The following is a 22,661-nucleotide window of genomic DNA, read 5'->3' on the forward strand; positions in this document are numbered from 1 at the left end:
AAAATATACAGTTGACTCTTGAATGACATGGATTTGAACAGATCCACTTACATGTGGATAGTTTTCAGTAAATCTGTATTACAGAACTACACAGTCCTAGGTTGGTTGAATCCACAGATGTGGAACTGTGGGTACGGAAGGTCAATTGTAAATTTATGTGCAGATTTTTGACTGCAGAGAAGGTCTGTGTCCCTAACCCTGATGTTGTTCAAGGCTCAACTGTGTGTATTGATCTCTGCTCCTGGTTCCTGGCACAGAGCTTCCAGGACCCTTGTAATTTCCTGAGAAGAGCAGTAGGAGCATCTTGGTCCTACTATTTGGTCTTTGACCCTGGCTTCTTGGTGAATTTTCTGGTGAATTTCTTGGGTGATAGAAGTGTCTTTTGTTCTACTGAGGCTACTCTTCCTGGGCTCCTAGATAGATTCAGGATGGGGGCTGGTCATCAGAAAGACCAACCTATGATTAGAAGCTTGGAACATTCAACCTGACCCCCCTCCAAAGAATAGAAGAGGGGCTAAAGATTGAGGCTTACATGATGAAGCCTGCATAACAATTCCAAAATTACAAAGGTTGGAGAACTTCTAGGTTGGTGAACGTGTGGAGGTGCTGGGACTATGGTGCCTAGAGAGGGCATGGAAGCTCCGTGCCTTTCCCACATACCTGGCCCTGGGCATCTCTTCCATCTGGCTCTTCCTGAGTTATATGTTTTATAATAAACCAGTAATCTAGTAAATAACGTGTTCTCCTGAGTTCTGTGAGCTGCTCTGGCAATGTAATCAAACCTGAGGAGGGGCCATGGGAACTTCTGATGTATAGACAGTTGGTCAGGAGCACAGGTAACAAACTGAACTTGCAAGTGGCATCTGAAATGGAGCAATCTCGTGGGACTGAAACCTTAACCTGTGGAGTCTGTGTCCAGGTACATAGTATCAGAATTGGGTTAAATTGTAGGACACCCACCTAATGTCTTAGAGAATGCTTGATGTGTGGAAAACGCACATATCTAGTGTCAGGAGTATTGTGAATATAGAAGTAAAGGAAAAACACGAGATTTTTTCCAACTCAGAAGACATAATACCTTCTCTTAATAAAGACAGAACACAGTGAGAGATTTTCTAGTAAACAATGATTAATAAGGCACAAAGAAAAGGAATAGAATACTTTATGGGAATGTTTGTGAAACAATAAACTATTGTTGTTATTAAATCACAATTTACTAGAATGTGGTTTGGAATATGAAAGACATTTTTAGGTTACCTTTATCCTTGGACACTGCTAAAATAAAACTTGCTTTATAAGAGGATAAGGACATCAACAATATGAAAAAGGATTTTAATTGGGTACATTAATGATAATGAGGACATTTAAGAAAGTGAACAGAAAAGTGAACAAAAAGTGAACAGAAAGTGAACAAAAAAACTGAATTAAAACAATAGCAGTAAGGATAGACAAAGAGGGAGAGAGAGAGTTGACCATTCTGCAGCAGGTTTTACTTTATTTTTAAGTTCAGGTGCAGAAGACTGAGATAATTGTGTACATCAGTTATGGAACATTGTCACTATTACATCATTGGTCCATACAAATTCTCTCACTTACTGTTTCTATTTATTGTTTATTCATTTATTTATTCTTTCATTCCTTTTACTTATATCTCCATTTTTACTCCCTTTATCAGCACTTGCCCTCTCTTTGTAGTCATTCGTTGTATCCTTTTTGGTGATCCTCTGTTTTCTGAGAAATAGATTTCATCTGTTATGGAAACATTTTTAATTTATATAAATATTATTTTATTTCTTTTTGAACTTTCTAAGTACTGTTGCTAGGTGCACATTTATTCATGTGCCGCACATGGCTGCATGCTATGCCATATATTTCACTCATCCACTTTTCCTGGGATAGATGCTCATATTTTCTCCAAGTACCAAAACACATCCCAAGGCGCACACACACACACTCACACACACACGCAAAGAGACTACACAAGCCTATCCCGCACATAGTCATAGGACATGGCAACTGATTCATCGTGTGGAAGAAAAAGAAAGCATTTACCATGACTCTGAATTGTGTACTAAAAGCTAGAAACAGGATCAATAGTGAAGCTATTGCCTACAATAACTTCTAAATCAATACCCCACCAAACACCATATTTTATCTCTTAAAAGTTTCCAAATGTTTAAAAATTTGAAAAACCACAAGTCTAAGCAACCATTTTCAAACTTTTGATTTAACATTCAGGTGGAGAAGAGATGTCCTTTCTCTGGCATCCAGGTAGTTAGAAACTAACCCAGATCTACATTATTTGTTTGGACCTGAGTTATTATAAAAATTACAGGGACTTCCCTGGTGATGCAGTGGTTAAGAATCTGCCTGCCAGTGCAGGGGATACAGGTTCAATTCCTGGTCTGGGAAGGTCCCACATGCCACAGAGCAGCAAACACCATGCGCTGCAACTACTGAGTCCACGTGCCACAACTACTGAAGCCTGCACGCCTAGAGCCCATGCTCCTCAACAAGAGAAGCCACCGCGATGAGAAGCCCGCCCACCACAACGAAGAGTAGCCCCCGCTCGCCACAACTAGAGAAAGCCCACGTGCAGCAACGGAGAGCCAACGCTTTTGCGCTAAAAAAAAAAAAAAAAAAAGTAAAAAAAGAAATTTACCATTGTCTATAAACAAATATTTTAAGGAAGTCTGTGGTAAATGAATAACCACAGAGGAAAGACTGCAGTGCAGGCATTAAAGATAAAAGAGCTTTCCTGGTGATGACGGTATCTTAATAAAGCATTCTCTGGAAGAAAAAAAAATCATATTTTTGACTTCTCAATATGAATGACTTCTCATCTTATCCTACTTTTCTTCTCAACTGGCAGAAATATTAATGTACTGATTTCTCTAATATAGATTATAGTTCACTTTCATTTTTAGCATCAGTCTTAACCTTGCCCTAAGTTTTAATTTAATTTTTAATTTAATTTTAGTTTAAAAAGTATCATGGAGTTAGTTACATTTTGATTAAAAGATTTCTCAGTAATCTAGATAATAACATCACATCAAGCAAGCAGAGTTGAGCAGAGAGAAGAGAGAAGTCAAAGTGTGATGCAAAGGAATGGCAACCTTGACTCACCCCACAGGGACTCACCCCACAGGGACTCACCCCACAGGGAGCTCTGGAGCTAAAATAAACCTGAGAATTGTCCAGAGTGTTTCATATGGTGGCCAGATCTTTATATCCTCACATTGATCAATCAGTCATGAAAGCCATCCCAGGTGGGGTTTGGGGGACATGATTTTGGATGAGATGGATCTTTGAGCTAAGATATTTCCTGACAAGACTGAAAGTTAAAGGTTTTCTGCCTTTAGTAATCCCAGTAGGTGGGGTACATCCTTCATTGAAGTGAGACCTCAGTTTTGATGGATTTAGTGGCTCACGTGGCAGCATAACCAACATCCTCATTTCTGAGGAATCTCAGGCTAAGGCAGCTACACTTGTCCATTTACTGTCTAAATTCGGCAAGAGAGGTCATTGGATTCTGGGTCAGAAAATTGACTCATGACCAAAATTTGGCAAAGAATCATGACTTGTTGATTGGGGCAACTGCCTTCTGTGGGCTATTCATCCAATCTTGACACTCACCTAAAATCCCCTCAGTCCCAGGCTAATAGGATAGCTATAATTTTGGGTTCAGTAAGTTAATTTTACCTACCCTTCCTATGCAATTCACCTCTTCTAAATACACACACACACACACACACACACACACACACACACACATATATATACACATATACACACAACTTAGTTTTATAGAATGAGGGTAATTATAAATTAGTTATAGGAATAGGAAGTGACATATATATGCAATAGAAAGAATGTGAAAAAGTGAATTTTTTATTTACAGAAAATATTGTTTTGAGACTCCTTTAAAATGGTCTGTGACTGTAAAAATATCAATATTTTTTTTCTAGGGGGCTTCATTGTCAAGATGAACTTTGTAACTATTTGGAAGTAGAGTTTTGTCTTACCAGAAATAATTTGCTTTCAGGATACCATGATGCAGATCCAAGCCGAAAGAGAAATATGTGCTGGTAAATGAAGTCAGTGAGAGAAGGAAATTTTTTAAAAGTTAAAAGTCAAACAATCTAAGAAAGAAGAGATACGCATTAATTAGGAAATAATAATGAAAAATATTAGAACATCCTAATGGAGTTACATAATAAAATAAATTTAACTTACTTTTTCTGTCCCTACAGTTTGTTAGATTGACTAAGAGTGAGAGGACTAAACTTTAGGCTAACTTACTAGCTGCATACAATTCACTTAACTTTGTGTGTGTGTGTGTGTGTGTTTGTGTGTGTGTGTGTTTTAAATAAAAGGAGGGCAATATTGTTTTCTATTTTACAGGGTTGTTGTGGACAATGCACTATTGTCTCAGTAGCTGTTAAATTGCTCTATGAACTTAGCTCTTAGGATTAATTCCATAGTTTGGGTAGAAATTAAAGATGTCTTGGGCATTTAGAAGGAATTCTTAGACAAGACCTTACCATGAGGATTACCTATGTAGAGTTACCATACCCTGAGGTCTTATTCTTAATTTACAGGTCCAGAAATGTGATTTTGTTCAAAGTAAGAAGTGATTCTCCTTTTAGGAACTAAATTATCCTTATAGTAATTGACATATATATGCAAAAACTAGAGTTGTGCTCAACATTGCCTCTCTTTCTTATTGACAACAAGTTACATCTCAGAAGCAGCCCAGATTCTTAGCAGTGTTCAACATAGACTCTCCAGTTTTTAAATACAGCTGGGAAGCCGAAAATAAACAGAATTTAGTGGTATGATACATAGGCTCTCAATAAATATCTGTGGAGACACGGTAACTTTTAATTCTTTAATCACCTCTTTTTAAGCCTTCAAGCTAAACAACGCATCTTCTTTTTACATATATCTTCCTTCAGGGTTTATAAAATATAAGTGAACACAGTGTGTTCAAAGGGACATTATTCCACCTATTCCAAAAGATGGATGAGTGAGTGAGGGTCCCTTTGGACAAATGTTTAGGGAACTTTGTATTAGAGAAAGTAAAATATTTCTCTCCTCCAGACCTCTCAGTGTGTTGAGTATGCTAATATGCATTATGAATCTCTGAGTGGGAATACATCATGCAGTCATTTCCTAAATTTATTTGAAAACTAAACTTTTTCCACTGGGATTATTATAATTGTTACATACTATTAAGCATGTTTGGGAAGGACAGACACACTAATAGTGAAGCTTTAGGCTTTACAATTTGTTACACAGATTACAATGTGGATTTTTTTCAGTCACCCATTTACAGATGACTATCTTTAGGGTACGTAGTGTTATTATTAATTATTTATTATTTTTCTTAAGTAAATACCTAAGGTTCTTTGCAGCTGTCTCTACTTAACCACCAAGAAATATGATTTGTTATAATAGCATGTTTGGTTTTCCTACAGCACTCTTCATTAACAAATCTCTGTCTCTTGCGCATCCTCAGAGTGTAACTTTAACTTCATGTTAAAGTGGCACAATGCTGCTGCTTCCATGCACATTTAAGTTTGTATCATATGATTAATTGGATTATTAGACTGAGCCACACCAATTTTTTTTCCTGATAGTGATTCCAAAAGATGTCCTATAAAAGGCAAAATATTTATTCTATCTGAAGAGAAACTTAAGACTGGGATTGACATATATACACTAGTATGTAAAAAATAGATAACTAATAAGAACCTGTTTTATAAAAAAAATAAATTAAATAAAATACAAAAAGAAGTGCTGTAAGGATTTTTTTCAAAAGGATTATTTTTCATTGAACATAAAATGCTTATGTATTCAAAACGTTCTTAGTGGATTGAATAGCTATGTCTATTTCTCCATCATTTTAAGTAGTTTATATATGTGTGTGTATATATATATATTATATGTGTGTATACACATATATTTGCTGGTCCCTTATATGCATTCTTATTGGGTTTATTGAATGTATCTATTTTTTTCTCTATTAACCAGATAATTATAATCACATATGCCATGTCAGATTAATATAGTTTTGTTTTGGGTTTTATTTTGTATCAGCATATATTCACTATGATGATTTTGTTGTTAAACAATGACATGTTCTATGAGACTAGTGATAGGTGGATTGTTAGAAAAAGAAGGAAATTGTTTGTCAAGGAATTGTATCATAAGTCGAGAAAAACTTGGAAAACAAATTACATTTTATTTTATTATGCTTTTTAAAAAAATCATTCACATTGCCAAAAGAACACCAAATACTAGATACAAAGTACAGTATTTATTATCTTATTCAATATATCATCTATTCAAAAACTTTTCAAAACTCTTATAATTGGTGAAGCATAAATTGTGAAACGTAGAACAATTATTGGCTAAGAACAAAAAGAATTAATCATACTCTGGATGACAAAAGTTATGTTATTAAAAACAATCTCTAAAGATGTTTCTATACAAGCTGAATTAGAGGTCAAATTCCTAAGTCTATCAATCCTTGTTACTGTAGAGTTTATTTTCTAATAATGGGCAGGAATAAGGAAGGCCAATTAAAATGAAAATAAAATACAGGATTACAGCAAACAACATAGTAAAAACACATATATAAAGCAGGCTTCCTTCCAACTTACATTTTATTTGTTCTTTCTCTTATGCTTGAGGAAAAACAGCTCATTATAAATTATAAAAAACCTCAGCATAAAACAGGTAAGAAAAAGAAAATGCTTAGATGTTTTAAAGAGAATTTCCTCTTTTTAATTAGCAGTTGGATTTTTTATTCCTTTAGCATGCAGGAAAGAATAAATAACAAAAAGAAATCTTTTTTAACATCTTTATTGGAGTATAATTGCTTTACAATGGTGTGTTAGTTTCTGCTTTATAACAAAGTGAATCAGCTATACATATACATATTTCCCCATATCTCTTCCCTCTTGTGTCTCCCTCCGTTCCACCCTCCCTATCCCACCCCTCTAGGTGGTCTCAAAGCACCAACCTGATCTCCCTGTGCTATGTGGCTGCTTCCCACTAGCTATCTATTTTACATTTGGTAGTGTATATACGTCCATGCCACTATAACTTTGTCCCAAATTACCCTTCCCCTCCCCGTGTCCTCAAGTCCATTCCCTAGTAGGTCTGGGTCTTTATTCCCATCCTGCCCCTAGGTTCTTCATAACCATTTTTTTTTTTAGATTCCATATATATGGGTTAGCATACAGTATTTGTTTTTCTCTTTCTGACTTCACTCTGTATGACAGACTCTAGATCCATGCACCTCACTAAAAATAACTCAATTTCGTTTCTTTTTATGGCTGAGTACTATTCCATTGTATATATGTACTACATCTTCTTTATCCATTCATCTGTCGAGGGACACGTAGGTTGCTTCCATGTCCTGGCTATTGTAAATAGAGCTGCAATGAACATTGTGGTACATGACTCTTTTTGAATTATGGTTTTCACAAGGTATATGCCCAGTAGTGGGATTGCTAGGTCGTATGGTAGTTCTATTTTTATTTATTTAAGGAACTACCATACTGTTCTCCATAGTGGCTGTATCAATTTACATTCCCATTAACGGTGCAAGAGGGTTCCCTTTTCTCCACACCCTCTCCAGCATTTATTGTTTGCAGATTTTTTTGGTGATGGCCATTCTGACTGGTGTGATGTGACACCTCATTGTAGTTTTGATTTGCATTTCTCTAATGATTAGTGATTTTGAGCATCCGTTCATGTGTTTGTTGCCAATCTGTATACCTTCTTTGGAGAATAGTCTATTTAGGTCTTCTGCCCATTTTTGGATTGGGTTGTTTGTTTTTTTGATATTGAGCTGCATGAGCTGCTTGTAAATTTTGGACATTAATCCTTTGTCAGTAGCTTCATTTGCAAATATTTTCTCCGATTCTGAGGGTTGTCTTTTCGTCTTGTTCATGGTTTCCTTTGCAGTGCAAAAGCTTTAAAGTTTCGGGGTCTTTTTTGTTTCCATACAAATTGTGAAATTGTTTGTTCCAGTTCTATGAAAAATGCCAGTGGTAGTTTGATAGGGATTGCATTGAATGTGTAGATTGCTTTAGGTAGTATAGTCATTTTCACAATGTTGATTCTTCCAATCCAAGAACATGATATAACTCTCCATCTGTTTCTATCATATTTAATTTCTTTCATCAGTGTCTTATAGTTTTCTGCATAAAGTTCTTTTGTCTCCGTAGGTAGGTTAATTCTCAGGTATTTTATTCTTTTTGTGGCAGTGGTAAATGGGAGTGTTTCCTTAATGTCTCTTTCAGATTTTTCATCATTAGTGTACAAGAATGCAAGAGATTTCTGTGCATTAATTTTGTATCCTGCTACTTTACCAAATTCATTGATTAGCTCTAGTAGTTTTCTGGTAGCATCTTTCGGATTCTCTATGTATAGTATCATGTCGTCTGCAAACACTCACAGCTTTGCATCTTCTCTTCCAATTTGGATTTCTTTTATTTCCTTTTCTTCTCTGATTGCTGTGGCTAAAACATCCAATACTGTGTTGAATAATAGTGGTGAGAGTGGGCAACCTTGTCTTCTTCCTGATCTTAGTAGAAATGATTTCAGTTTTTCACCATTGAGAACAATGGTGGCTGTGGCTTTGTCATATATGGCTTTTATTATGTTGAGATAATTTCCCTCTATGCCTAATTAATGGAGGGTTTTTATAATAAATGGGTGTTGAATTTTGTCAGAAGCTTTTTCTGCATGTATTGATATGATCATATGGTTTTTATTCTTCAGTTTGTTAATATGGTGTATCACATTGACTGATTTGTGTATATTGAAGAATACTTGCGTTCCTGGAATAAACCCCACTTGATCATGGTGTATGATCCTTTTAATGTGCTGTTGGATTCTGTTTGCTAGTATTTTGTTGAGGATATTTGCATCTATATTCATCAGTGATATTGGCCTTTAGTTTTCTTTTTTTGTGTCATCTTTGTCTGGTTTTGATATCAGGATGATGGTGGCCTCGTAGAATGAGTTTGGGAGTGTTCCACCCTCTACTATATTTTGGAAAAGTTTGAGAAGGCTAGGTGTTAGCTCTTCTCTAAATATTTGATAGAATTCGCCTGTGAAGCCATCTGGTCCTGGGTTTTTTTGTTGGAAGGTTTTTAATCACAGTTTCAATTTCAGTGCTTGTGATTGATCTGTTTATATTTTTCGTTTCTTCCTGGTTCAGGCTTGGAAGGTTGTGCTTTCCTAAGAATTTGTCCATTTCTTCCAGGTTGTCCATTTTATTGGCATATACTTGCTTTTAGTAATCTCTCATGTTCCTTTGTATTTCTGCAGTGTCAGTTGTTATTTCTCCTTTTTCATTTCTAATTCTATTGATTTGAGTCTTCTCCCCTTTTTTTGTGATGAGTCTGGCTAGTGGTTTAACAATTTTGTTCATCATCTCAAAGAACCAGCTTTTAGTTTTATTGATCTTTGCTATTGTTTCCTTCATTTCTTTATCATTTATTTCTGATTTCTTTCCTTCTGCTAACTTTGGGTTTTTGTTCTTCTTTTTTCTCTAATTGCTTTAGGTGTAAGGTTAAGTTGCTTAGTTGAGATATTTCTCGTTTCTTAAAGTAGAATTGTATTGCTGTAAACTTCCCTCTTTAGAAAGACTTTGGCTGCATCCCAGAGGTTTTGGGTCGTCGTGTTTTCATTGTCATTTGTTTCTCGGTATTTTTTGATTTCCTCGTTGACTTCGTCAGTGATCTCTTGGTTAAGTAGTGTGTTGTTTAGCCTCCATGTGTTTGTGTGCTTTACAGATTTTTTTCCTGTAATTGATATCTAGTCTCATAGCGTTGTGGTCGGAAAAAGTACTTGATATGATTTCAGTTTTCTTAAATTTACCAAGGCTTGATTTATGACCCAGGATATGATCTATCCTGGAGAATATTCCGTGAGCACTTGAGAAGAAAGTGTATTCTGTGCTTTTCGGATGGAATGTCCTATAAATATTAATTAAGTCCATCTTGTTTAATGTTTCTTTTTTGTTTGTTTCTTTTTTTTTTTGTTTAATGTTTCATTTAAAGCTTGTGTTTCCTTATTTATTTTCATTTTAGATGATCTGTCCATTGGTGAAAGTGGGGTGTTAAAGTCCCCTACTATGACTGTGGTACTGTGAATTTCCCCATTTATGGGTGTTAGCATTTGGCTCCTGTATTGAGGTGCTCCCATGTTGGGTTCATAAATATTTACAATTATTATACCTTCTTCTTTGATTGATCACTTGATCATTATGTAGTGTCCTTCTTTGTCTCTTGTAATACTCTTTATTTTAAAGTCTATTTTGTCTGATATGAGAATTGCTATTCCAGCTTTCTTTTGATTTCCATTTGCATGGAATATCTTTTCCATCCCCTCACTTTCAGTCCGTATATGTCACTAGGTCTGAAGTGGGTCTCTTGTAGACGGCATATATATGGGGCTTGTTTTTGTATCCATTCAGCCAGTCTACGTGTTTTGGTTGGAGCTTTTAATCCATTGACATTTAAGGTAGTTATCGATATGTATTTCCTATTACCATTTTCTTAAGTGTTTTGGGTTTCTTATTGTAGATCTTTTCCTTCTCTTGTCTTTTCTGCCTAGAGAAGTTCCTGTAGCATTTGTTGTAAAGCTGGTTTGGTGGTGCTGAATTCTCTTTGCTTTTGCTTGTCTTTAAAGTTTTTAATTTCTCTGTCAAATCTGAATGAGATCCTTGCTGGGTAGAGTAATCTTGGTTGTAGCTTTTTCCCTTTCATCATTTTAAATATGTCCTGCCACTCCCTTCTGGCTTGTAGAGTTTCTGCTGAAAGATCAGCTGTTAACGTTATGGGGATTCCCTTGTATGTTATTTGTTGTTTTTCCCTTGCTGCTTTTAATTTTTTTCTTTCTATTTAATTTTTGATAGTTTGATTTATATGTGTCTTGTCATGTTTCTCCTTGGATATATCCTGTATGGGAATCTCTGTGCTTCCTGGAGTTGATTAACTATTTCCTTTCCCATATTAGGGATTTTTAACTATAATCTCTTTAAATATTTTCTTAATCCCTTTCTTTTTCTCCTCTTCTTCTGGGACCCCTATAATTTGAATATTGGTGCATTTAATGTCCCAGGGTTCTCTGAGACTGTCTTCAATTCTTTTCATTCTTTATTCTTCTCCGAAGTAGTTATTTCCACTATTTTATCTTCCAGGTCACTTATCCATTCTTCTGCCTCAGTTATTCTGCTGTTTATTCCCTCTACAGAAATTTTAATTTCATTTATTTTGTTGTTTATCATTGTTTGTTTGCTTGTTAGTTCTTCTAGGTCCTTGTTAAACGTTTCTTGTATTTTCTCCATTCTAATTCCAAGATTTTAGATCATCTTTACTATCATTACTCTGAATTCTTTTTCAGGTAGACTGCACATTTCCTCTTCATTTGTTAGGTCTGGTGGTTTTTTACCTTGATCCTTCATCTGCTGTGTGTTTCTCTGTCTTCTCATTTTGCTTAACTAACTGTGTTTGGAGTCTCCTTCTCACAGGCTGCAGGTTCATAGTTCCTTTTGTTTTTGGTGTCTGCCCCCAGTGGCTGAGGTTTGTTCAGTGGGTTGTGTAGGCTTCCTGGTGGAGGGGACTAGTGCCTGTGTTCTGGTGGATGAGGCTGGATTTTGTCTTTCTGGTGGGTAGGTCCGCATCTGGTGGTGTATTTTGCAGTGTCTGTGACCTTATTATGATTTTAGGCAGCCTTTCTGCTAGTGGATGGGGTTGTGTTCCTGTCTTGCTAGTTGTTTGGCATAGGGTGTCCAGCACTCTAGCTTGCTGGTAGTTGAATGGAGCTGACTCTTGGCGTTGAGATGAAGATCTCTGGGAGATTTTCACCATTTGATTTGATTCCGCCATTTCGCCACCTGAAAAAGAATTCAGAATAATGATAGTAAAGATGATCCAAAATCTTGGAAATAGAATGGAGAAAATACAAGAAACGTTTAACAAGGAACTAGAAGAACTAAAGAGCAAACAAACAGTGATGAACAACACAATAAATTAAATTAAAAATTCTTTAGAAGGGATCAGTAGCACAATAACTGAGGCAGAAAAACGAATAAGTGACCTTGAAGATACAATAGTGGAAATAGCTACATCAGAGCAGAATAAAGGAAAAAGAATGAAAAGAATTCAGGACAGTCTCAGAGACCTCTGGGACAACATTAAATGCACCAACATTTGAATTACAGGGGTCCCAGAAGAAGAAGAGAAAATGAAAGGGACTGAGAAGATATTTGAAGAGATTATAGATGAAAACTTCCCTAATAAAGGAAAGGAAATAGTTTTTCAAGTCCAGAAAGCACAGAGAGTCTCATACAGGATAAATCAAAGGAGAAACATGACAAGACACATATTAATCAAACTATCAAAAATTGAATACAAAGAAAATATGTTAAAAGCAACAAGGGAAAGACAACTAATAATACACAAGGGAATCCCCATAAGGTTAACAGCTGATCTTTCCACAGAAACTCTACAAGCCAGAAGCGAGTGGCAGGACATATTTAAAGTGATGAAGGGGAAAAACCTACAACCAAGATTACTGTACCCAGCAAGGATCTCATTCAGATTTGAAGGAGAAATTAAAACCTTTGCAGGCAATCAAAAGCTAAGAGAATTCAGCACCACTATAGCAGCTTTACAACAAATGTTAAAGGAACTTCTCTCAGCAGGAAACACAAGAGAAGGAAAAGATATACGATAAGAAACCCAAAACAATAAAGAAAATGGTAATAGGAACATACATATTGATAATTACCTTAAGTGTAAATGGATTAAAAGCTCCAACCAAAAGACCTAGACTGGCTGAATGGATACGAAAGCAAGACCCATAATATGATATCTACAAGAGACCCACTTAGGACCTAGGGACACATACAGACTGAAAGGGAGGAGATGGACAAAGACATTCCATGCAAATAGAAATCAAAAGAAAGCTGGAGTAACAATTCTCATATCAGACAAAACAGACTGTAAAAGAAAGACTATTACAAGAGACAAAAAGGACACTACATAATGATCAAGGGATCAATCTAAGAAGATATAACAATTGTAAATATTTATGCACCCAACATGGGAGCACCTCAATACATAAGGCAAATACTAACAGCCATGAAAGGGGAAATTCACAGTACCACAATCATAGTAGGGAACTTTAACACCACACTTTCACCAATGGACAGATCATCCAAAATGAAAATAAATAAGGAAACACAAGCTTTAAATGATACATTAAACAAGATGGACTTAATTGATATTTATAGGACACTCCATCCAAAAACAACAGAATACACTTTTACCTCAAGTGCTCATGGAACATTCTCCAGGATAGATCATATCTTGGGTCACAGGTCAAGCCTTGGTAAATTTAACAAAATTGAAATCATATCAAGTATCTTTTCTGACCACAACTCTATGAGACTAGATATCAATTACAGGAAAAAATCTGTAAAAAATACAAACACATGGAGGCTAAACAATACACGACTTAATAACCAAAAGACCACTGAAGAAATCAAAGAGGAAATCAAAAAGTACCTGGAAACAAAAGACAATGAATACATGACAACCAAAAACCTATGGGATGCAGCAAACGCAGTTCTAAGAGGGAGTTTATAGCAATACAATCCTACCTTAAGAAACAAGAAAAATCTCAAATAAACAACCTAACCTTACACCTAAAGCAATTAGAGAAAGAACAACAAAAAAAACCCCAAAGTTAGCAGAAGGAAAGATATCATAAAGATCAGATCAGAAATAAATGAAAAAGAAATGAAGGAAATGATAGCAAAGATCAATAAAGCTAAAAACTGGTTCTTTGAGAAGATAAACAAAATTGATAAGCCATTAGCCAGACTCATCAAGAAAAAAAAGCGAGAAGACTCAAATCAATAGAATTAGAAATGAAAAAGGAGAAGTAACAACTGACCCTGCAGAAATACAAAGGATCATGAGAGATTACTAAAAGCAACTATATGCCAATAAAATGGACGAAATGGACAAATTCTTAGAAATGCATAACCTTCCGAGACTGAACCAGGAAGAAATAGAAAATATGAGCAGACCAATCACAAGCACTGTAATTGAAACTGTGATTAAAAATTTCCAACAAACAAAAGCCTGGGACCAGATGGCTTCACAGGCGAATTCCATCAAACATTTACAGAAGAGTTAACACCTGTTCTTCTCAAACTCTTCTAAAATATAGTAGTGGGAGGAACACTTCCAAACTCATTCTAGAAGCCCACCATCACCCTGATACCAAAACCAGACAAAGATGTCACAAAGAAAGAAAACTACAGGCCAATATCACTGATGAACATAGATGCAAAACTCCTAACAAAATACTAGCAAACAGAATCCAGCAATACTTTAAAAGGATCATAAACAATGATCAAGTGGGATTTTTACCAGGAATGCAAGGATTCTTCAATATATGCAAATCAATCAATGTGATACACCATATTAAAAAATTGAAGGAGAAAAACCATATGATCATCTCAATAGATGCAGAGAAAGCTTTCGACAAAGTTCAACACCCATTTATGAAAAATAAAACCCTCCAGAAAGTAGGCATAGAGAGAACTTACTTCAGCATAATAAAGGCCATATATGACAAACCCACAGGCAGCATCGTTCTCACTAGTGAAAAACTGAAACCATTTCCACTAAGATCAGGAACAAGAAAAGTTGCCCACTCTCACCACTGTTATTCAACATAGTCTTGGAAGTTTCAGCCACAGCAATCAGAGAAGAAAAGGAAATAAAAGGAATCCAAATGGGGAAAGAAGAAGTAAAGCTGTCACTGTTTGCAGACGACATGATACTATACATAGAGAATCCGAAAGATGCTACCAGAAAACTACTAGAGCTAATCAATGAATTTGGTAAAGTAGCAGGATACAAAATTAATGCACAGAAATCTCTTGCATTCCTATACACTAATGATGAAAAATCTGACAGTGAAAGTATGGAAACACTCCCGTTTACCATTGCAACAAAAAGAATATAATATCTAGGAATAAACCTACCTAAGGAGACAAAAGACCTGTTTGCAGAAAATTATAAGACACTGGTGAAAGAAAAGATGATACAAACAGATGGAGAGAAAAAACATGTTCTTGGATGGAAGAATAAACGTTGTGAAAATGACTATACTATCCCAAACTATCTACAGATTCAATACAATCCCTATCAAAATACCACTGGCATTTTTCACAGAACTAGAACAAATAATTTCACAATTTGTGTGGAAACACAAAAGACCCCGAATAGCCAAAGCAATCTTGAGAAAGAAAAACGGAGCTGGAGGAATCAGGCTCCCTGACTTCAGACTATACTACAAAGCTTCAGTAATCAAGACAGTATGGTGCTGGCACAAAAACAGAAATACAGATCAATGGAACAGCATAGAAAGCCCAGAGATAAACCCATGCACATATGGTCACCTTATCTTTGATAAAGCAGCTAAGAATATACAGTGGAGAAAAGACAGCCTTTTAAATAAGTGGTGCTGGGAAAACTGGATAACTACATGTAAAACAATGAAATTAGAACACTCCCTAACACCATACACAAAAATAAACTCAAAATGGGTTAAAGACCTAAATGTAAGGCCAGAGACTATCAAACTCTTAGAGGAAAACATTGGCAGAGCACTCTTTGACATAAATCACAGCAAGATCCTATTTGACCTGCCTCCTAGAGAAATGGAAGTAAAAACAAAAAGAAACAAATGGGACTTAATGTAACTTAAAAGCTTTTGCACTGCAAAGCAAACCATAAACAAGACAAAAAGACAACCCTCAGAATGGGAGAAAATATTTGCCAATGAAGCAACTGACAAAGGATTAATCTCCAAAATTTATAAGCAGCGCATGCAGCTCAATATAAAAAAACAAACAAACAACCCAAGCCAAAAATGGGCAGAAAACCGAAACAGATATTTCTCCAAAGAACATATACAGATTGCAACAAACATATGATAGAATGCTCAGCATCACTAATCATTAGAGAAATGCAAATCAAAACTACAATGAGGTATCACCTCACACCAGTCAGAATGGCCATCATCAAAAACTCTACAAATAACAAATGCTGGAGAGTGTGTGGAGAAAAGGGAACCCTCTTGCACTGTTAGTGGGATTGTAAATTGATACAGCCACTATGGAGAACAGTATGGAGGTTCCTTAAATAAATAAAACTACCATACAAACTAGCAGTCCCACTACTGGGCATATACCCTGAGAAAACCATAATTCAAAAAGAATCATGTAGGGCTTCCCTGGTGGCTCAGTGGTTGAGAGTCCGCCTGCTGATGCAGGGGACGCGGGTTCGTGCCCCGGTCCAGGAGCATCCCGCATGCTGCAGAGTGGCTGGGCCCGTGAGCCATGGCCACTGAGCCTGCGCGTCCGGAGCCTGTGCTCCACAATGGAAGAGGCCACAATGGTGAGAGGCTGGCATACCACAAAAAAAAAAAATAAATAAAAGAGTCATGTACCACAATGTTCATTGCCGCTCTATTTACAATAGCCAGGACATGGAAGCAACCTAAGTGTCCATCAACAGATGAATGGATAAAGAAGATGTGGCACATATATGCAATGGAATACTACTCAGCCATAAAAAGAAACGAAAATGAGTTATCTGTAGTGAGGTGGATGGACCTAGAGTCTGTCATACAGAGTGAAGTAAGTTCAGAAAGAGAAAAACAAATACCTATGCTAACCCATATATATGGAATCTAAAAAAAAAAAAAAAAAAAGGTCATGAAGAACCTAGGGGCAAGACAGGAATAAAGATGCAGACCTACTAGAGAATGGACTTGAGGATATGGGGAGGGGGAAGGGTGAGCTGGGACAAAGTGAGAGAGTGGCATGGACATATATACACTACCAAATGTAAAATAGGTAGCTAGTGAGAAGCAGCCACATAGCACAGGGAGATCAGCTCAGTGGTTTGTGACCACCTAGAAGGGTGGGATAGGGAGGGTGGGAGGGAGGGAGATGCAAGAGGGAAGAGATTTGGGGACATATGTTTATGTATATCTGATTCATTTTGTTATAAAGCAGAAAGTAACACACCATTGTAAAGCAATTATACTCCAATAAAGATGTTAAAATTTTTTTAATTAAATAAATGGAATATAACTATATATCTGCCGCCACATTTTTTTTTTTTTTGCGGTACGCGGGCCTCTCACTGTTGTGGCCTCTCCCGTTGTGGAGCACAGGCTCCGGGCGCGCAGGCTCAGCGGCCATGGCTCATGCGCCTAGTCGCTCTGCGCGGCATGTGGGATCTTCCCGGACTGGGGCACGAACCCGTGTCCCCTGCATCGGCAGGCGGACTCTCAACCACTGCGCCACCAGGGAAGCCACACATTTTATGTCATATTGAAAATATAAGAAGAAAACACTGAGCTTAAGAATCAAAACTTTCCAAAATTGAATATGCATATAGCATAGGTAATATCACATTTAACATTAGATGTCCAATTCTTTTATTTTTAGCCATCTTATAAAAACATTTTTTAAGATTAATATTGAACTGGGAATTACATTCATGATAGAATTTGTTTCTCTTTACTTGAGATAGTCTAACATTTGCCTTAAACATTTGCAAAGCAACTCCATGGAGAGCGCTCCTGAACATTTCCTTTAGGCAGGCATTTGAGAATATACATGGACAGTCAGTGTGTGAGATTTAGCCAAGAAAATCCCTCTGAAACAAAATAATATTTTAAAGCCACACATCACTTTACATGTACTCTTATTCTAGGCTCTGTGCAATATACAGGGTTGTGTCTCCAGTCTACATCTGTAGCCACTCCTCAGGTGTTCTCTGGACCTCATGTGCGGAAATGTTCTCACCTTCAAGATCTCAAAATCTGAGTTTCCATTTTCTGATGATAAACCTGTCTTAGCATTTCTCGGTTTTTTTTAACTCCTATTGAACTTGATGGTTAATTTATCATCTGTTGCTATTCTTTACCCTGTGCTATTTTTGCAGCCAGACACAACTGTTCTGGCTTTACATGTCTCTATCCAACAAGAAAAAAATAATAACCTTTTAAGGGCATCATTTTTCTGTTACTTTAGAACACCACGTACCTATGACTTTCTGCCACTCCTATCTAGTAAATCCTCAGTTTTGAATCTCTCTCACCGTTAATTCTGCCTGTTTCTGTTGCATAATGTTGCAAAACTAATTAGAGCCAGTGAATGAACAACCCTGTAATTAATGTCTATATCAGAGACACTTCAGTTTCAAAAGTGAGAGAGGATATTATGAAACTGGTGTAAACTAGCTCTGTCTGTGAGAAACAAAAGTAGGCCTATTTTCCCATCAGAATTTGTCTTCAGGGATGCTTGAAATTTTCTTATTTTTAAAAACTTTTAGGCATTTCTAGTGTCAGCTTTAAGTTTAAGCTGACAAGAAGTTCAAGCTCAAGAAGTGAATTCCTCTGTCTCATCCCAAATTCAGTTCAACCAGAATCAATTCCTTTCTCCTTCCATGAGAAGACAGATCTCACCACCTCAAAATATTTCTCTCGGTCTTCTTAGTCCTTTTCTTTGTCTGAGTTTAAAAAAAAGTTCTTCAGTTCTTACTCAAAATTCTATTCATCGTTCTACTTCTTCTTTGGCTTTCTTTTGAGGTCAGAGCAGAGGGTTGAGGCTGGCTATCATAATCTCTTGCCTTTCCTCTTCTACTAATCCCAGCCTCCCTGGAGGTAGAAAATGCGTCTTCCCAAGCCACAGACCTAGGCGTTATCTAGGAGTCCCTCTTTGGTTTTATATACATTTTTTCCACACAGGACCTGCTCATCCATCATGATAGATTCACGCGAGACTTAAGCAACTGTCACACCCCAGCCTGCTTTCTACAGATGCATTGGTTGATGGATAAAATTCTTTTTTCCAGTGTTGCTACTGGAAGTAGTTAGAAAGTCCAAAGTTAGAAAGTTCAAAGCTGAACTTACTTTTTCCATTAAGCCTACAAGTTTTACTAGTCCAAGTGTAAAAATCACTACATATCCTTACATAGTCATAGTTGTGAAACCTTGGGTCAGTCATAAATGGCCCTCTTTTCAGTATCTCCAGATAAAATTAGTCATCAGGTCTTGAAGGTTGCTCTTCCACCACACTTCTCACACTTATTACCAAGGTGTGCATTATTATTGAGACTCTGTCAGATAGCTCCACATAGTACTTCTACCAGCTTCATCTTAAAGCGTAACTCTGATCATTTCAAGCCACTGAGCTATTCGAGAACAGTTTACATTCCTTCTCTTGGACGCTGTTGTACATACAGACCCCTTAGTTTGCATTCATGGCTTTTCTTTCTCTGGCCTCAAAACATGCTCCCAGTTGTTTTTGCTCACAATATTCCATGAGCCAGTTTGGATGGCATGCTATTTCCTAATTGTGACCAGAATGGTCATTTTGTTCCTCCCTCTAGGGACATCTGTTGAAACTCCGTATTCTTAAGGCCTTTATCATAGTCAGTATCTTCCATGAGAAATGGTTTACTCTCCAACCAGATGTTAATTCTTTCTTTAATTCCCATGTTCTTACTAGTTTTACTTTTTGTCTCATAGATATTATTTGTGTACTGTTTTACCCTCCTCATAGAGTATTATTTTCTAAAGAAAAGGATGTATGATTAACCCATGGTTAAAACACTGGGACACCATTCTTACTTACACTAGTCAATCATTTATTGCTTGTACAAATGTGACTAGTAGAAATATGTGTATAACTGTCATGTAAAAATAATACTAGATCTCTCTGCAAAGTTGTTTTCAATAATCAGGTAGTAAGTATCATTTTACCTAATAAATAGTTAAAAGGATTGATGCATGGAGAGAGTACAGGATTTATTCACAGATGAGTCCCAGTCTCTGTTAGAACTTGAAAGAGATACTAGGTCCTTTATAATCCTCTTTCCCCGTTCATTTTAAACAGAGCCCACCATATGCATGCAAACTGCTGCAATCATTCATTAAGTAGATTCAACCTCTCATTTTCCTTAAATCATCACTGATTTGAGCTTACTGTTTTCTCAACTTAGGCCTAAAAAAATTATGGCCAGTTATTCATTCTCTAATTAACCTAAAAGTGAACTATATTTCATTGCTTGTAGGATGGTATGGGAAATCTGAGAGTCACCAAGAAGGGAATCCGACTTGAAGGTATATCTGAGTTTCTACTTCCATTGTATGTGAAAGAAATTCATTCCCGAAAGGTATGTGATACTGGCTTTGGCTTACTGTAAAAGATAATTTAGAGGTTATGTTTTAGCTTAAAATAGGAGGACAGATACCCCTTATCTCTTCAGTATGCATTTAGTTATTTTAAGCTAAAGACTTATTTGAAGAAATCAAAACAATGAAACAATTGAAAAACCAGTGGAGAAGTTAATTTCAAACTGACAAATTAGAGAGCCATTTCCAATTAAACTGCAGTGTTGCTTTTGTTAGTCTCTAAAATATGCCCTTCTGTTTTCAATGGATGGACCTTAAAAATCCAGTTATATTAATTCCAAAAGGGGCATTTAACATATTTTGAGTAATTTCTGCGAGAACCTTGACTTGAATAAATAATATTAATTCAATGTATGTTACATCTTTTCAGCTTTAACGGACATGCATTTTCTAAAAGTGGTGACAAAAAGTCTTAGTACAGAAATTAACTTTATTTCTGGATGTACATTATTTAAAACCAGTAAGAATATTTATTCTTTCAAATGTATGTGTGTATGTGTGTGTGCTATGTGTGTTTTATCACCTAGCAGCCTGCTAAAACTCAAAACATTATAGCTTAGACATTGTTCATTTTGGCTTAAGTGTGTTATTTCTCAGAAGGTAGTATCTTTGGTACATCAGAATCTCACTAGACTCTTCCAAATGTAATAGGTTTTCCCCTGGGATATGTGTGTATGTGTGGAAATAAATTTAGTGAAACAGAATAATTAGAAAGATTGTTATATAAAATGTGGAAAGATTACTAACCTTATCTCATAAATATGAAAGTGTATTTTCGACTAGAATGTTTTAATATTAGCAATATTTTAGCAAGTGAGTTGCATAGTAAGCCAAAATTTTATAATTTGCTTCGAGGCTATTTTTCCCTTAAATATCAAAGTGAACACAGAACAAAGGATTCTTTTTCATAAAAATTCTAATTAGGATAATTATATTAAGTTTAAATTTTATTTTGTTATGTGTGAACTTGCAGAGCTTCCTAATATACTCTATTGACTGCTTACTCTGGGTACTGGAAATTTTTTATTAAGATTACTTTCTGGATTTAGGTCAGAGAATAAATAATACAATAGACACATGTATGAACACCTGACCTTACTGGTTAAACTATCAAAACTAATTAAACTTAAAATAAAAAGTTTGTTTGGTATTTTTATTTGATTTGATTGTTAGGAAAACTGAAAAAAATATAGCATGCTTACACATATTAACATCTTCCCTTTGATTGGAAGTTATCACCACTCTGTTATTTGCTGGTTCCTTCTTGTGTTTCACACCACTAAGCAGTTTCATATTTGAAGAAATGAAAACTCATACTTGGAAATAAAAACAGTACTTAACATAGGACAAAGGTGAGAGTCATCATAGGCGGGAACTTCTTTGAAAATATATCCTATGGATAAGTCTGGGGACGGCAAGAGAAAAAAAAAGATTTATCTTCAAAGCCATTTTAGACCAATTTGGAGCAGCTTCCTGGGAGTACAGTTTAGAGAAGGATTGCGAAGCCCTCTGCCAGCAGGAGGGTTATAGAATTTACCTTCCTAGTAGGAACATTTTTGAGGGCAAGCAACAGGTGTAAACAAGGATACTCCTGGGAAACAGGGATGTATGTTGACTCCAACTATCGACCAAATAAGAAAGAATTCACTGATGTTATAGCATTAAAATGTGAGGTGGTGGCAGATGGGCTTTCTAACCTTTATCCCTGGGAAAGTTCACAAGCATTTCTTTTATTTTTATTTTTATTTTTTTGCGGTACGCGGGCCTCTCACTGTTGTGGCCTCTCCCGTTGCGGAGCACAGGCTCCGGTCGCCCAGGCTCAGGGGCCATGGCTCACGGGCCCAGCCGCTCCGCGGCAGGTGGGATCTTCCCGGACCGGGGCATGAACCCGCGTCCCCTGCATCGGCAGGCAGACTCTCAACCACTGCGCCACCAGGGAAGCCTGTTCACAAACATTTCTAAAACTCACCGTATTGATGGAAATCTATATGCTCCCTTTCACATCCCTAGTCCTGTCGCTTCTCCTCTCCTTATCATTTGCCTCTCAGTAACTGCGAAGCATGATACAGCCCAGGCAGGTGGCAGCATGTTCCATCAGCAGTCAGACGGGAGGACTGATTTGAGAACAGAAAAAGGAGACTCATTTATTCCGTGGAAATGTCTCTACCCACATACCACACAAAAAAATAAATATTTAAAATAAAGAGAAATATATCTTTTATAAGCAGTCCCCATTTTAGGATTCTCTTGTCCATGAATGCATGCAGTTGTTTTTTCTCTGCCGTGAAGTTTATTCAGTGTTTCAAAAAGCCAGCCACAATGTTTCTGAGCCTTAGTTT

General features: G+C 36.5%; 1 protein-coding gene across 1 annotated transcript in view; it reads left to right on the plus strand.

Moving 5' to 3' along the window:
- SGCZ (sarcoglycan zeta) overlaps positions 1-22,661 on the plus strand; it is an 899,256-nt gene that overhangs the window by 721,872 nt on the left and 154,723 nt on the right. Inside the window, exon 3 of the mRNA XM_032618431.1 lies at positions 20,202-20,303. Coding sequence (XP_032474322.1) covers positions 20,202-20,303 — 102 coding nt within the window. The remainder of the gene's footprint in view (positions 1-20,201; positions 20,304-22,661) is intronic.

The sequence above is a fragment of the Phocoena sinus genome, chromosome 21, assembly GCF_008692025.1.
Source record: "Phocoena sinus isolate mPhoSin1 chromosome 21, mPhoSin1.pri, whole genome shotgun sequence".
Lineage (NCBI taxonomy): Eukaryota > Metazoa > Chordata > Mammalia > Artiodactyla > Phocoenidae > Phocoena > Phocoena sinus.